This window comes from Lepisma saccharinum, chromosome 18 (genome assembly GCF_977018435.1).
Source record: "Lepisma saccharinum chromosome 18, izLepSacc3.1, whole genome shotgun sequence".
Lineage (NCBI taxonomy): Eukaryota > Metazoa > Arthropoda > Insecta > Zygentoma > Lepismatidae > Lepisma > Lepisma saccharinum.
In genome coordinates this window covers 830,003-845,177 of record NC_139246.1, presented here as the reverse complement: position 1 = coordinate 845,177, position 15,175 = coordinate 830,003, and the positions used below count along the sequence as shown (strand labels likewise).

Sequence of the window (15,175 nt, the reverse complement as noted above, 5' to 3'; positions counted from 1 at the left end):
ATATATATATATATATATATATATATATATATATATATATACATACATACAGGGTGATTCAAAAAATGTTAACACTATATGGGAAATAAAAAAAATGCTTAAAGAAGGAAATGCTGCAATGACACGGATTTATTCGCGTTTAGTATGTTATACAGTATGTATAGTGTGTGACAGTCTATGCATACATGGGTACAATAAAGAAGTAAACGTAGATAGTTAGTAGTACATTTTCTATTTCCCGTGTAGTGTTAACATTTTTTGAATCACCCTGTATGTATGTATGTATGTGTGTGTGTGTGTATGTGTGTGTGTGTGTGTGTGTGTGTGTGTGTGTATATATATATATATATATATATATATATATATATATATACACACACACACACATATATATATATAAGGGGTTCCCCGATGGCGCAGTGGTAGCGTCGTCGCCTTGTAATCAAGGGGTCCTGGGTTCGATACCCGGTGGAGACATATAGTGGTTCGGATCCCACTTTAAACAGTAGGTCCAGTCCCGATTAGCCTTACTGTGCATAAAGTGGACTTAAAACACCAAATCGACCAACCAATCAACCAATCATATATATATATAATTATTGTGTGTCACTGATGAAAGATGCAAATAAATTACAAAATAGTTGAAATGAAATCGTTTTTGTTTAGTTTTGCTTTCTATTAATATAAATCAATTAGATTTCATACTTATATTTGTCTTGCACTGTTGCTTTACTTTTGTTGCGCAGATATTGCTATTGGTGTAGATACCGTATGTTATTGATGTCTTGAAAGAGATAGTGTGTGTTTAATAATATCCTTAGTAAGGTATATTTGAAGTCAAAACTGATTTGTTTATCTTTGGTTCTTGTAACAAAAACTCCCCCCCCCCCTCCTCCCCGCCCGGAAATTTTTAGTGCTGTAATTTTTGAGGCCGGGAATGTTGGTGGGGGTTCCCCCTCAGGATCTCGAACCGTGGAAGAAACATTTAACCCGAAAAAATGGAGAACCAGTTAGTCTAAATGTTTATCCAGGATTTAGATTGGATTCCATGTCTATTCCAGATAAAACGGGTTGCCACATAATGCAGTTCGACCCCATGGACGAGTCCATTCGGCACTTGGTGAAGCCTAGCGGAGAACTTCAATGTCCAAAGCCCGCTCCTTTAACGTACATGGACGGTTCCATTCTACGCATCGACACCACCTTGTTCCTTGAGTACAACGTCAACGATACCCAGTTGCTGAGTTGCTGCTGGAGCAAACTGTACAGACCTCCTGTCTACAAGACGAAGAAGGATATCAAGTGGGACAACCAGATCAGGTATGTGTGATAATCACCTGCTTGGGTTAGATCAAAGATTTCGACTCCTGATCTGTTTGTTAAAAGCAGAAAGCTCAATGCACGAGCTAACAGGTGTCTACTCTTAGACCACGATAAAATTCAAGTATAATTCCCGGTTATCAAGCAGAATTTTCCAAAAATTCAAGCCTACAGGCACATGTTTTCTCTATTTCAACTTACGTATTACCACCTCTCACCACCAACGCACAAATATATTAAAAATATAAAGGGTGGGTGTGATTCAAATGTATTCAAAAATTATAATTAAATTATATTAAATTAAATTAAAAGGTATATAATTTAAAGTATTTAATTTAAAGTGTGAAATTTACATTTGCCACTTCACATACTCAGACTCGAAATACATCTACAAACGCAAGTCACAAATTTTAAGGTTTATATTCTAATCTACGAAAATTTGTTAATTGCATAAGAATTTCAGACTAAAATCTACCTACTCATCTTCAAGATATCTTATCTTCCGTCTGCCAGATATTGTTCTGCAAAGGACACTAACAAAGTAAACTGATGGAGAGAATTCTGTTTTATTTTCCACGCAGCTTTCTTTTCCTCTCTTCGATAAAAATAAGAACTAAACTGTGAAAAACTTGCGTCAGGGCATTTATAAATATGTATAAATTCAATGGGATTTGGATTAATAGAAGTTGTAAATTTTCACGTCTACGGGGAAAAATTCAAGCAGAATTCACGCAGAATTCCCGGAGAGTAGCCACCGTGGAAAAGGACATAAGTATTAAGATTAAGATAATCCTAAAATTGTGTTTTGCTATATGCTTCAAACACAAACAGTCGTTCTAGAGATACCGTTAAGCATTGAAGTGTTCAGGAAAAATGATTCCGTTACTCGAGTCCTAGCATATAGCACGAATAGATTGGAAGCCTAAACATTCAAGGAGTGAATTTTTATTTCATTCTTGTTATGTAGCGTCATTTATCTGCCACTTTTGGCTGATCCCGAACCTGAGGATGAGTGATGATACGATGGAATTCAAGAAGGGACACTCACAAAGAACATCCATTTCGGGATTCGAAACCGTGACCCCTTATGTCGTAGTGTGTTGTGCTAACCACTCCGTCACGGAGGTCGGCAGAGGTGTGGATTCTACGCTTGCTCCCTTGATGTATCCACTAAACGCACGGCCATGAAAAATACGCAGAATTGCGCTGGTGCCAGATATGGGACAAGCAAAGCGAGAGCGGGAGAAAAGTCGCTGGTTCCCGCGCACTGTGTGGCAACGTCAACCGGGCTGCGTTGCCTAGTTCGAGCGTCACACCGTGTCATCCCTGACCATTCGAGCAAAATACTGTCAGTTTGTATCACATGGATTACAAAGAGCTGCTCTACAACGAGAACTTTCATTCTCTTAAACCTCCGAACACACGAGGTTGTGCTCCGACGTGGCAACAGTGCGAACTTCTGCCACCCGCCTAATTTAATGGCCGTGTGTTTAGGTGGTTATACTTGTCGTCCTAATTCCAACCTCACTTTACTTAAAAAAAAGATCCGAAAGATCAGTTTTCCCCAAAACAACCACATGTTAGGTCCACGTGGAGTCCAATAAATCGTCCCTTGAAACCTTTCCCACCAATAGCGTTCGTCCAAGAAATGACAGCTCTCGTCAAGTCCACGTGGACTAAATGAGATGTTGCTAATTCAGTTTCTTTAGAGATATTTGAACTCGAAGTTGCGGTTGCGTTATCTTTGCTAGGTTGTGCTATCGTATTGTGCTATTTTTTTATACAATATAAAGACCTTGGGAGTATAACCTGCCAATGAATGAATGGATGTCTAAACACTGCGGGCAAAAGTGACAACATCGCTTTACAGAAAGACAGGTGGTGGCTCGAAACCAGATACGGGTCCGGTCAGCTTCCTCTGGGGTTGGGTCAAAGATGCCGAACTGGTGATACGTTCAAGACTTCAGCTATAAATGGTGCAATACCGACTCGTCTACTTTGTTGATTTGGTGTCAAGTAGTCGGTGTGACGCATGTTCACGTGGTGCGGGCTAACTAATCAAATTAACGTTTAAGCAGCAGACAGGCATTTGTTGAACTTGAACACTGCTATCGTCTACTTGGTTGAACGTCATTTCCTAACACCGGGATACACCCTCACTACACCTGGTGTCAAAAAGTGCAGCGAACTAGACGGGGCTTTTATCTGCTACTTAGCATTTACAGCCACAGTAAAATGCTTCACTTTTCCCGATTCCTGTGCAATCCTCGGTGTGCTCCTTCTCTTTGTACTCAAGCCAGTTTGCGATTATTTCACTATTTCTCTTGTCATGACTTTCTTGATCAAGTTATCACTACTTCATTGATAGCAATGAAGATATCTGACAGGGAATTTCTTAAACAGGACATGCACATTTCAGCACCAATATTCACACGTGAGATTGCTTTATCGTTTGAAAACATGTTACAAGTGTCCATATTTCCATCAAACAAAATCTGTTTATTCTTTTCATATCTTTATTTGAAGATTAAACAGCTGTTCTTTCAGGCTCAATAAAAGTATTATCGAACTTCAGTTCAGCTCCAAATGCAAATATCCTCACATATCTTGATGCAACACACACTTTTCACAGAGCACGATAAGGGCCTGTTCCCTGGGTACGTGAACTTGTCTGAAACGTTTATCAGAATCCTACACGGTTTTAGAGCAAATGTCCTAGTTCTATCATTGACAGCATGCCAGGAGATTTCAAACCAAAATCCTACGCGGTTATAGAGTAAATGTCCCAATTCCAGCATTGACAAGATGTCAAGAGATTTCAAACCACAATCTTCTAACGTATTTACATGAGTTCAAGATCACTTTATGCACAGTTTAAATGGAATCCTATCAACTGTGTGTCTGCATGATTGCAAGGCGACATTACCACTACGCTATCGGGAAGGCCCCTTCTATATACGCGTATTAGTAATCGTGCTAATATGTTCTTCAAGTTCATAAGAACTTACCCTCGACACACAAGAAATGTAAATACTTTATTCTTGAAAGATGGAAAACATGTTCCTTTTTATTTTTAAAATATTTTATGTGATTGTTCGATTTTTACACCCATGTAAGATGTATTAACAGCCGAGCAAAAATTTCTGCATTGTTGCCGTGATATATTGGTGGTAAACGGTTAGTAATAATACTCTTTCAATTGTTTTTATATTGTTTGTTTATGATTAAGGACCTTTATTGGATATGCCTTCTTACAATGTTACTGCTTTGGAATATATCGGATATAGTTATGCATAGACACTTGGGATAAAAAAAAATTACAGTAAATCCAGGATTAAATTACAATACTCCGCTTATCGGAGAAATGAGATATAGGAAAAATATAGCAGAATTTTAAAAATGAAAATGAACTGAATATAATTTCAACACTAGTCATTTCAAGTACGAAAACAAATGTCAATACACTCTAATATCAATGAATTACATCAAAAGAATAAGAATAATAATGTGATAATTGAATATACTCACAGAATGCGTTATTTTTTCATGTGTCTCACAAGATCCCAAGTGCCGAACTCTTACTTCCTTCCTTTATGAAAAAGTATCTTCAAAGTTTATGTTTTTAAAAGCAAAATCAGGAATTGTTGGAATTTCAGTAGGATGAAATTTGCATTAGTTATATAGAACTGAATTTATTTTTTTTTTAATTGTGGGAGCGTCAGCACTTAGGCTATTTTGTTCCCGGCACATTATACGGGGGCCAGCCCCTTATCATTACAAAGAACAACTCTATCGTTGCATAATTAAAATACTTAAAATGTTCTGACTTCTGTTAAAAGCTGAGGCTGTAAACGGGCACTCAGCACACATAAGGACAACAGGACAATACAAACAAAATTATACTGGCCATGGGGCCAGTCGCCAGAGCCTCGTTAGTCTTAAGTCCAGGGTGTACTAACGTGGAAGTGAGGTTGACATTTGGGTGCACTACGTGGAAGGTCACCCCTTACACCCCATAGAACTGAAATTGTCTGTACCTTATAAAAAGAGTCTTTATTTCAGGACTCTAAACATAACATAGTTGAGAGAATACAAAAGCAATAGGTCTTAAAGAGCAAAAGTAAGCACATGGTATAAAAATGAGCACCACTCGCAAACAAAGAATAATGGAAATAACGGAAGAGCTACAGAAACTACCAACATATCAGAGTAACAACACAATACTAATTTAAATTTTGAAAATAATTATACACCCATTTCTGAAGCACTTTTACAATGATCCATAGAGAATCACCATAGACTAAGTGTTCCTCAGACATACAAGAGACCAGCTCACATTCTCCTTCTATTAGCACCAAAATGTATCGCCTCATGGTTTATTATTCTTTGTATTAGAAAAACGTCCGCGTGATACAACCCTACACAGAACAAGAAATTCATCACAAGTATCATCTTCAGGCATTTATGTTGCAATTTGTTATCATATCCGAACCCTAGTCCAAACAGCTTTATTTCAACTGAGGTTGATTTTCTTTTTACCGAGGTGAATACTCAGATGGTGATTTTACGATTTCACCGGTCCTTGCTTCCATCTTCCTCTTTCCGTTCATCGACATGTCCACCTCTTCTCGATTAACTAATTGCACAAATTATGTCCGAAACAACTACCGCAGCCCTTGTTGTTAGATTGTAGTTCTCTATAGGTAAGAAAGACGTTCGTTCGATCTCAAAATATTGGTCTTATATTTAGACGTCATTGGTTTGATCGTCACTCATCTCCATCTTCGCAAATTAGCCAAAAGTGGCAAAAAAGCGAAGTAAAATAAAGCAAATCCTTTAATTAGGTATTGGCTTGATGATCGACTACATTTCTGTGAAGGCGAGAGTGATCACTTGAAAAGAGGAAAATGCTTCCACAATATATCTAGCTGGTTACTATCAAAACTTTGAAAATATTGCACATGTCCTTATTCTTAAGTGTCCAATTAACAAGCGCTTTCTGTCGTCAGTTATGCGCTTTTTATATATTTTCAGGAAAGATGATTGTCAAACCTTCCAAGATTGGGTTGAAGTTGATGCCGAGTTCCTTCTTGTGGAGTGCAGTTATGGCAAACATAAAATTTACGTACACTTTCATTATAGCCTTACGAGTAAACAATCGAAAGTCACTGAAAGGATGAATGACGACCAAAAACCAGACAGTCACTCACCAAGCGTCCTGATGGTGGGCGTCGACTCGGCGTCTCGCTTGAACTTCCACCGCCAGATGCCGCTGACGAAGAGCACCCTGTTGAGGGCAGGGGCAGTGGAGTTCTTGGCATACAACAAGGTCGGCGACAACACGCTACCCAATGCCATCCCGTTCTTTACAGGACTCTCGCTTGAAGCCGCTACGAACTCCTGCTGGCCGAGCAAGAAATCTACTTTCGATGACTGCCCTTTCTTGTGGAGCAATTTCAGTGAAAAAGGATACGTCACACTGTTCACAGAAGACGAACCAGACATAGCGATCTTCAATTATCAGAAACGAGGGTTCATGGAACAACCAACGGACCACTATCTGAGACCATTTTTCCTCGCAGGTGACGAGCACGTAAACAAGACTATCCACAACTACATGCATGTATGTTATGGTCCTTCACCAGCCACAGAAATAGTACTAAATTACACCAGGGACTTCTTGCACCTCTACCAGTCCGCGAAGTACTTTGGGTTCAGCTGGTCTTCCACTCTGAGTCATCAAAATATGAACGACCTCTCAAAAGCAGACAAATATTACAACAATTTCTTCCAAGACATATTCCAATCGGGGATTGTGAACAATACGATTGTTATCTTCTTGAGTGACCATGGAATGAGGTGGGGCAAGATAAGGAAGACCCTTGTTGGGTGGGTGGAAAACAGAGTTCCGTATCTGTTCGTGTGGATTCCCCAAAACATTCGGAACAATTACCCACACATTATGACGTCACTTCTCAACAACACAGAGACCTTGATATCTCCTTACGATATCCATGAAACGTTGAAGGATATTCTCGGGTGGGATGTGAAGGATGGGCCTCGGAGAACTAAGACGCCATCTTCGTGTCGAAAGTGTCACAGCTTGTTTGAGCCAGTTCCCAAGGATAGAACCTGTGACGATGCAGGGATCGACGAGGAGTGGTGCGCATGTGCAACCAGATCAATAGTGAACACAAGCAGTGCGGAGAGTAGACACATTGCCTTGATGGCCGTAGACGCTGTCAATGGCATGACGAAAAACTTCTCAGCATGCGCTAAGTTCGAGTTGAAAAATGTTTTGTCTTCCAGAGCACAAACGTTTCGTAAGGAAGACAAGGACATCGATGAATACGTGGTGGAATTCTCAACCACCCCCGCGAGTGCAATGTTTGAAGCGATGGCCATTCGTAGTAACAACACAGCCATGACATTGGTTGGAAGCATAAACAGGATCAACGAGTATGGGAACCAAAGTTGGTGCGTTAATGATTTCACGATGAAACCGTTTTGCTATTGTGTTTAAACAGAAAGCAAGCTAGTCTTTCATTCACATACAGAAGTTGAGTCAGAAATAACGATACTATGTAGCTTTTGAAGGCGGATACTTCCTAATAAGCGCCAGTCTGGGATTGGCCTTGTAGTTTCCAAGGAGGGTTCACCGGTTCTTCCAGTTCCATCTACTGCTGACTCAATGTATAGTTCCATCCTCAGCATTTAATCTCCCACCATTCCGTTCACATATCCCTCCGGCCCACTTGAACATAAACATTCTTTATGTAATAATCCGGCAATGTCTACTTCATATTATACATTGTATATGCTCAAAACTTTGACCTCTAGCCATCTTAATCTTTGATGAGGTGACGAAGGTAGTCAGTCTACCAGTGTAGCTCAAATTCAGATACTCCTGGTTGGCTATAAATATGAATTTTGTTTCGGATACTCTGAATTAATTAACACGATGTATATGGTTCATATAGCAACGAACACATTACGGGTATATTTCTAAATGCACTAAAATTGAGTAGTTCGTCTCTTTCTTCTTCAACAACCAAGAGTGTCAGTCCCAACATGGATTGATTGATTGGTTGTTTTAAGTCCACTTTATGCACAGAAAGGCTAATCGGGACTGGACCTACAGTTTAAAGTGGAATCCGGACCACTCTGTGCCTCCACCAGGTATCGAACCCGGGACCCCTTGATTACAAGGCGACGACGCTACCACTGCGCCATCGGGGAGACCTAGTCCCAACATGGAGAAATATAGCCTTCAAATATGCACCACTTGCACGACACGACAGCAGTAAGGATGCAGTGTTTAGTGATATGAACTGTCTATTTCGAAAAATAAAATTATCTGTATTTTTCTGTACATAAACACTCCTTTTTGCAGTGCGACATAAGTTTTTACGGTGCAAAACGTAAAATCAGGAACATTGACAGGTTTGATTGATTTGCTTTATGACTTCGTTTTTTGTGCCCCTTTTGGCTAATTTGCGAACATAGGGATGAGTGGTAACATGATGAAATTTATGAATGGACACTCACAAACATCCTTGCCCAGGCCAGGTTTCGAATCCGGGACCCCTGCCGTCGTAGCGCGATGTAGATTGACAGGATATACAGATATACATAACTTAGGAATATGACATGATAAAGAAAACGTAACAAATGTCTCTTCCGGATACTCAACATATCTCGAAGTTTCACTGTAATGAGTACCAATCTTCATTTCAGGGATACCTCAGTGCATCAGTGTTTCGTGTGGTGGTTGAAAGAAGTTGCTGTATCATGCTTAATACAAAGGAAAAAAAAAGTAAAGGCTCATTCCACAGTCACTTATGTGACAAACATACCTTCACATACCGAGAAAAAGTAATCTGCGTCACAAATGAATTATTGACGTGAAACCTACTTTATTGCATAAGTTAGAATGTTATTGACAGTAAATAATATCAGAGAATAGATTATATTGAATGTATGAGTGTTTCAATTGCTTTTTTATTTATAATGATCATGTATGTGAGTAGTGGGATTGGCTATAGGATAAGGACCACTTATAAGTGTAGAAAAGGAGAGGCTATTTGATTGAACAATCCGATTTGCCTACACTTAAAACAATGGCAAGAGGGGCTTATACCCCAATTCTTCAGGTGTGATATGCCCTGATTTTTTAAGAATTTTGAATTCTAGTGTAGAAAAGGTGAAGCCTCTCAGACAGATTTGCCTACACTTAAAACAATGGCAAGAGGGGCTTATACCCCAATTCTTCAGGTGTGATATGCCCTGATTTTTTAAGAATTTTGAATTCTAGTGTTGAAAAGGTGAAGCCTCTCAGACAGATTTGCCTACACTTAAGACTATGCCAAGTTCCATATGATCTTATTGTTTTAAGTGTGTTTTTTCTGTCAAAATTCCTGGAGACCCAGTAGAGTGTGGTGCATAGCCCCATGGTTTTTATTGCCTTGCAATCAGGAGGCCTCTGGGTTTGAGTCCTCATAAAATATGAAGCCTCCCCTGATGGCAAAATGTTAATATTGTTGCCTTGTAAACAAAAGGCTTGGGTTTGAGTCCTGATAAAATGTGTAAGATTGAAATACATGTGGCAAAATAATATCTCCACACGTGAGATTTTGAGAATAATTATTGCTAGTTGATATACAACTGATAGCTCCCAGATCTGAAAACCTGGTGAAAAGTGTTTTACAACAGCATAAAAAGAGCAAAATTATTTTATATTGGGGATCACCCGAGCCTAGTTATTGCTGTTGGGTATAAAAACACAAGCTCAGCCAAATACTATATATTCTCATTGCAAAACATCCCCGATCAATACAATAAGACATGTGCATGTGCCTGCATGTTCTTCTAATCTTTTGATCAGTCACATGCCCCGGCCAGGGCAATTAATTGCACGCCTGGGAGATTATATCTGCTGACATATAATTTTCCCTGAAAGGACACAGTGTAGATTATATCTCTTGCATGCCTTCCATCAGTGTCATTAACTCCAAGGTGAATTCTTAGTTTGCCTGAAAGAATTCAGTTGTATTTATATGTACCTGAGAGGGACTCTGAATATTTACTGCACATTTCAAAATCCCATTTTGAATTGTATTTTAGCTTTTCTGCAGAATAGGCAGAAGTACTGTGTTATTTGAGCTTCTCTGCAATATGCAGATGTGGTGTAGACATAATTTCTTGGCCTATATGTTCTATAATCAAAAGGCCACAGGTTCGAAACCTGGCAGAGTGTCTGAGCCTCCCTGACGGCAAAATGTTGGTATTATTGCTTTGTAATCAAGGGGATTCTGTGTTTGAATCGGCCCTCTAGAATTGTTCTGTGACTCTCTCATTTCTTACATCATAAACATATGATTTTTCCCCTATGAGAATAACACTACATATGGTGTCATCAGGTAATGCCTCATGGAATTCACAGATAATTTTAATGTTTGTCCTGTCATTCACCACAACTTGTTTCCTTTTTGAAGCATTGATGACAAACATGGGTCTCTGTGTTTTGAATTCATCTGGTGTGTAATACATGTCAGTATTGCCAGTAGTGACCCTTTTGTATGCTGTAAATGCTTCATATAATTTAAGGAAATCATCCTTGGACATGTCTAAATTATAATTTTCTCTAGGAAAGACCTCATTTCTGCCATTTTTAAGATATATGTTCTTGATGTTGCAGTTATCAAATTTACTTGAATTTTTTTCCTGATTGTTGTGTCTTCCAGTCTGAAACAATACCACTACAAAATCAGGCATGTCATATTGTATGCTGGAGAATGAATTTGTAGCATCAAACTCATAATAAGTACCAGTTGCGGGCTTCTGTACACATTGATATGTATAAAATTGTAAAGGAATCTGTGGATTTTTTATTATATCTGCTTTGTATTTAAGAGCATAACTGGCTTCATATTCAACAACTGGGATTCTTAGCTCCATAGTCTGAATAATGCATTTGCCTTCATCAGGTAGGGTATTGGGCAAAGCTTCCCCTGTAGAGTTTAATGTACTGTACCTCATCAAAGCATTGTTATCATTTGCAGCTCTTCTAAATGTGATTCTTAAACCACCCTTCCACATAATATCTTTGTAATCTGAGAAGAATCCTGGCAGTAGGCGCATCGGGAACAGCACTGTGTGGTTCTTAGATAATATCTTATCACCAGCCTCAAATCCACCTATTTTGTAGTAAGAAGCCTCGGTTTTGGATAATTTTAATGTGGCCAAAGCTGTGGAGGTAATGCCGGGATAATCTATTTTGTTTATAACAACGCCATGCTTTCTGATCTCAATTATAGAGAATAGATGCGGCACAAAATTGTCCACCAATCTTATATTTGAATTTGCCGGATAATCTGTTCCATCGAGCTTTACAACATCAAATTTGATGTATAGATCTGCTCTGTGGGGGTGTATAAAGCCATCCCCTACATCAAGATCAACCTCAATTTCTGTGTTGGGTTGATTTAAATTTGCAAATGTCCTCCTGTTTGGGGGGAATGATTGTAGCTCATAACTCTCAATATTTTCCATTTTCTTCTTGTATGTATTTTTATTTAAATATTAATCTCTATGATTGCAGTTGTTGTGGCTCCAGCAAAATCAACTAATTCTTCTTTTTCATTAGTGACCATCAATTCAATATAATCTATTCTATTATGGCACACAGGAAAATATAATGTTGGGGATGGAGTGTAGATGATTGGCTCCATAAATTCAGAATTAGGTTTGAATGTTGCAATGATGCCAGTTTGTTTGTGAGTGCCTATACCATTTGATTTGGTGATCATACCCTCAGCCACATTACAGTGAATATTCAGAGTCTCTATGGCCAAGAATTTAGGTATATTCATAGCAGTGTGTTTGATGCCTGGTTCAAGTTTTGTGTTGTTCTCAAATCCTAACAGCTCTCCTATAGTACCCAGATCCACTGTTTCTGTAGCAGATACAATCTCTACTCTGTGAGTGACAGAATTTTGACTTAATACTATACCTCTGGGTAATTGAGCATTTAGAGTGGACAGATTATATTGCCCTGGAGTGATGACAATTTTTTGATCCCCTACTGCAATTTTGTTGTTGTGGTGTGTAATATTAGGGATCAAGTACATGCCGTAAAATGCTCTGAGAGCTATTGTTTTGGGATACACTATATCATCATGCAATTTGAGTTTCAATATTGAATTTTGGCTGGTGAGATGGAATACCCCCATGATGTTTTAAATACCACAGGGCCTTTTGAAAATTTTCAATTGATGGTTTATTTATTTGAGACATATATCTAAGAACAGATAAACACAAATGTCCGCAATTAACATCTTTGAAATTTTGAACACGGGCATTATTGTAATAAAGATTAGCTGAATTTAGATATTTTATTAAATTTTCAGGTGGAACACCTCCAAATGAATCAAACACAAATGCCTCATTTTTTAAATATTTAAGATAACAAATCCAGTGAGTGCCCTGATTTTTGTACTTATCCAAATTAACAATGCCACACTCTTTGTTGAGTGGTTGTTCTGGTAAAGAATCAGACATGTACACACCTCTAAAATTTTTGATGCCCAGTGGCTTGATTAAAGCTTCAATATCTTGGTTTGTAAGCGGCTCTTGTTTTTTTTAAACTTATTCATGGCTCTCTTAACACCTTTGCCTTTTTTCTCCATGACCAGGTTATGGCGCTTCAATTCATCTAATTCTGCCCTATTTTTCTTGGCATCTATTACTGTTTTTGCTATGGCAGCTGATCCCCCAGCCAAGCTCCCAACAGCCCCGAGAGCTGCTAAGATGGCAGGGATAATAAATATGAATCCCCCCACATGTGATTTTTTTCTTGATTGCTGTAATTTTTTTAATTGGGGGTACTAAGCAACAATTTCATACCATGTCCCTTTGCAATACAAGAATTTTTTTTCTTGCGCTGCTTTTTGGTCAAAAGGCTATCAATAGGCCCAAGAGATTTGAGACCTGCATAAGGTATTTGATACATAACACCCTTGGCCTTCATTGTAGGTTTATTATATACATATTCACAACCCCCACCCCAGTTTTTGTTTGGTGTTCATAGCTATGGTGGTCCCCAATGCTGCTATTTTTTCACTTAAAGAAGCATCTTTGCTTACAAATCTACCAAATGCAGCCTCTTCTAATTTTTTGTCTGCAACATGTCTCTTGTCAAGATCAGTATGTGTGTTGTATGCTATGTCATGGTCTCTACAAGCAGCATCTAGGGGATTTACACCAGGATCCCCTCTGTTTAATCTATGATCCAATTTTGTGCCTGGACCACAATACTGATAGCCTGGAATGTGTAGTTCAAATGGCAGCTTGTTTATAATGTCATTCACCAGGCCCCGACCCTCAGAAATATTCCAAAATTTAGGTGGTAGAGTATTAATAATTTTTATAAGATATCCAATCCCCTTAGTGTCATTCACTATAAAATTAGACAATTTTGTGCTTATCATGTCCATAATTCCAACCTTTTCATTGTAAAAATTGTTGTTGCCAGCATTTTCCTCCCCAGCTATTACCAATAACCTATCTACAAGTTTCCTGACATCATCAACCCAGACAAATTCTTTAGGCAGGGTGTTGTATTGTTTGATTCCACTGCCAGTCTTGATCTGTGACCATATGGGCTTGATTAAATTATTGTATTTTGCCCCACTGCTAGACTTGACTCTTTTTTGTGTGGGATCATTGTTCTGGTATAGAGCATCTGATTTTATTAATATTTCTTTGTAATATTCATAATCTTGATCTGTATAGCTGCCAGGCCTTTTCCTAGTCATCAGTTCCCACAACCCAGGTGTGCCGGGATATTTAACAAAACCACCTCTTTGTCCAAGATGAGATTCTGAATAAACAATTATATCATCTCCCATAAATGTTACTCTGAAATTGCCAATTCTATGTATGATGCTACCATCACGCTCTGTGTCAGCATATAAGCCAAAGACCTCATCTTTGTTGTCTTTAGGTGTGCTTAAATATTTTTGAGCAAGAAGACCCAATTCAATAGGATCCTGTGTAGCTTCAATTCTTCGAGGAGCAACAGGACTAGGTGTATGAATACTGGAAAGTGGGGTGATTGGATAATCTAATATGTTCCTTGCAGCTACAGGTACAAGCTCTGTGATCAAATTTTGATTTTGCTCTGTAACAGTTTTGATATTTTTACCTAATTCACTAATAGCATCAATGATAGGCTGTTCTGTTTGTTTGTGTTGTTCATAAATTCCTCGGTTCTGTGATTTCCATCCCTTAAATCTTTTTACAAGATAATCTCTTAATTTAAGATCATCAATGATTGGCCTTTTCATGGTTATTTATATATGTTTCAATGTCTAGAAAATTGTTGATTTTATTTCTGTATTTGCCACTACTGGGTTTTCTTGTCATATCAATTGTGACAAACCCATAACTGTCCTGGTTCCAGCACCTACTGCAAAACTTGGAAAAATTATTGTAGCTCAAGTCCCCACCTACATATTCATCATGTATGTGTTTGAGGTTGGTATGATCTTGATGAAACACACATATAAAATTGCTGTTGTCTCGGATCAGCTGCTTCGGTATTTTTGAAAAAGTCTGTGCCAGGTAGAAACAATCAATGTTTTTGTGTCGGCCCTGTGTAAAGAAATTTCTAACCTTGTTTTGATTATCCAATATAATGTCATCAAACACAACAACAGAATTATCGAGACATTCATGAAGTGGCTTAACATCGGATTCAAAAGTGGCAATATCCAATCCATCATATAGCTTCATCAGCTGCTGATATTTTAATTGTTCCAAGCTCTTAGAAAAAACATACAAGTGCCTGTTTTTC

General features: G+C 38.4%; 2 protein-coding genes across 2 annotated transcripts in view; both read left to right on the top strand.

The window, feature by feature from the left end:
• The window catches only part of LOC146002322 (uncharacterized), a 14,863-nt gene extending 6,430 nt beyond the window's left edge, over positions 1–8,433 (top strand). Inside the window, exons 2-3 of the mRNA XM_083140032.1 lie at positions 1,062–1,320; positions 6,355–8,433. Coding sequence (XP_082996158.1) covers positions 1,062–1,320; positions 6,355–7,843 — 1,748 coding nt within the window. The 3' untranslated portion in view covers positions 7,844–8,433. The remainder of the gene's footprint in view (positions 1–1,061; positions 1,321–6,354) is intronic.
• The window catches only part of LOC146002326 (uncharacterized), a 220,921-nt gene that overhangs the window by 92,057 nt on the left and 113,689 nt on the right, over positions 1–15,175 (top strand). The window lies entirely within an intron of this gene.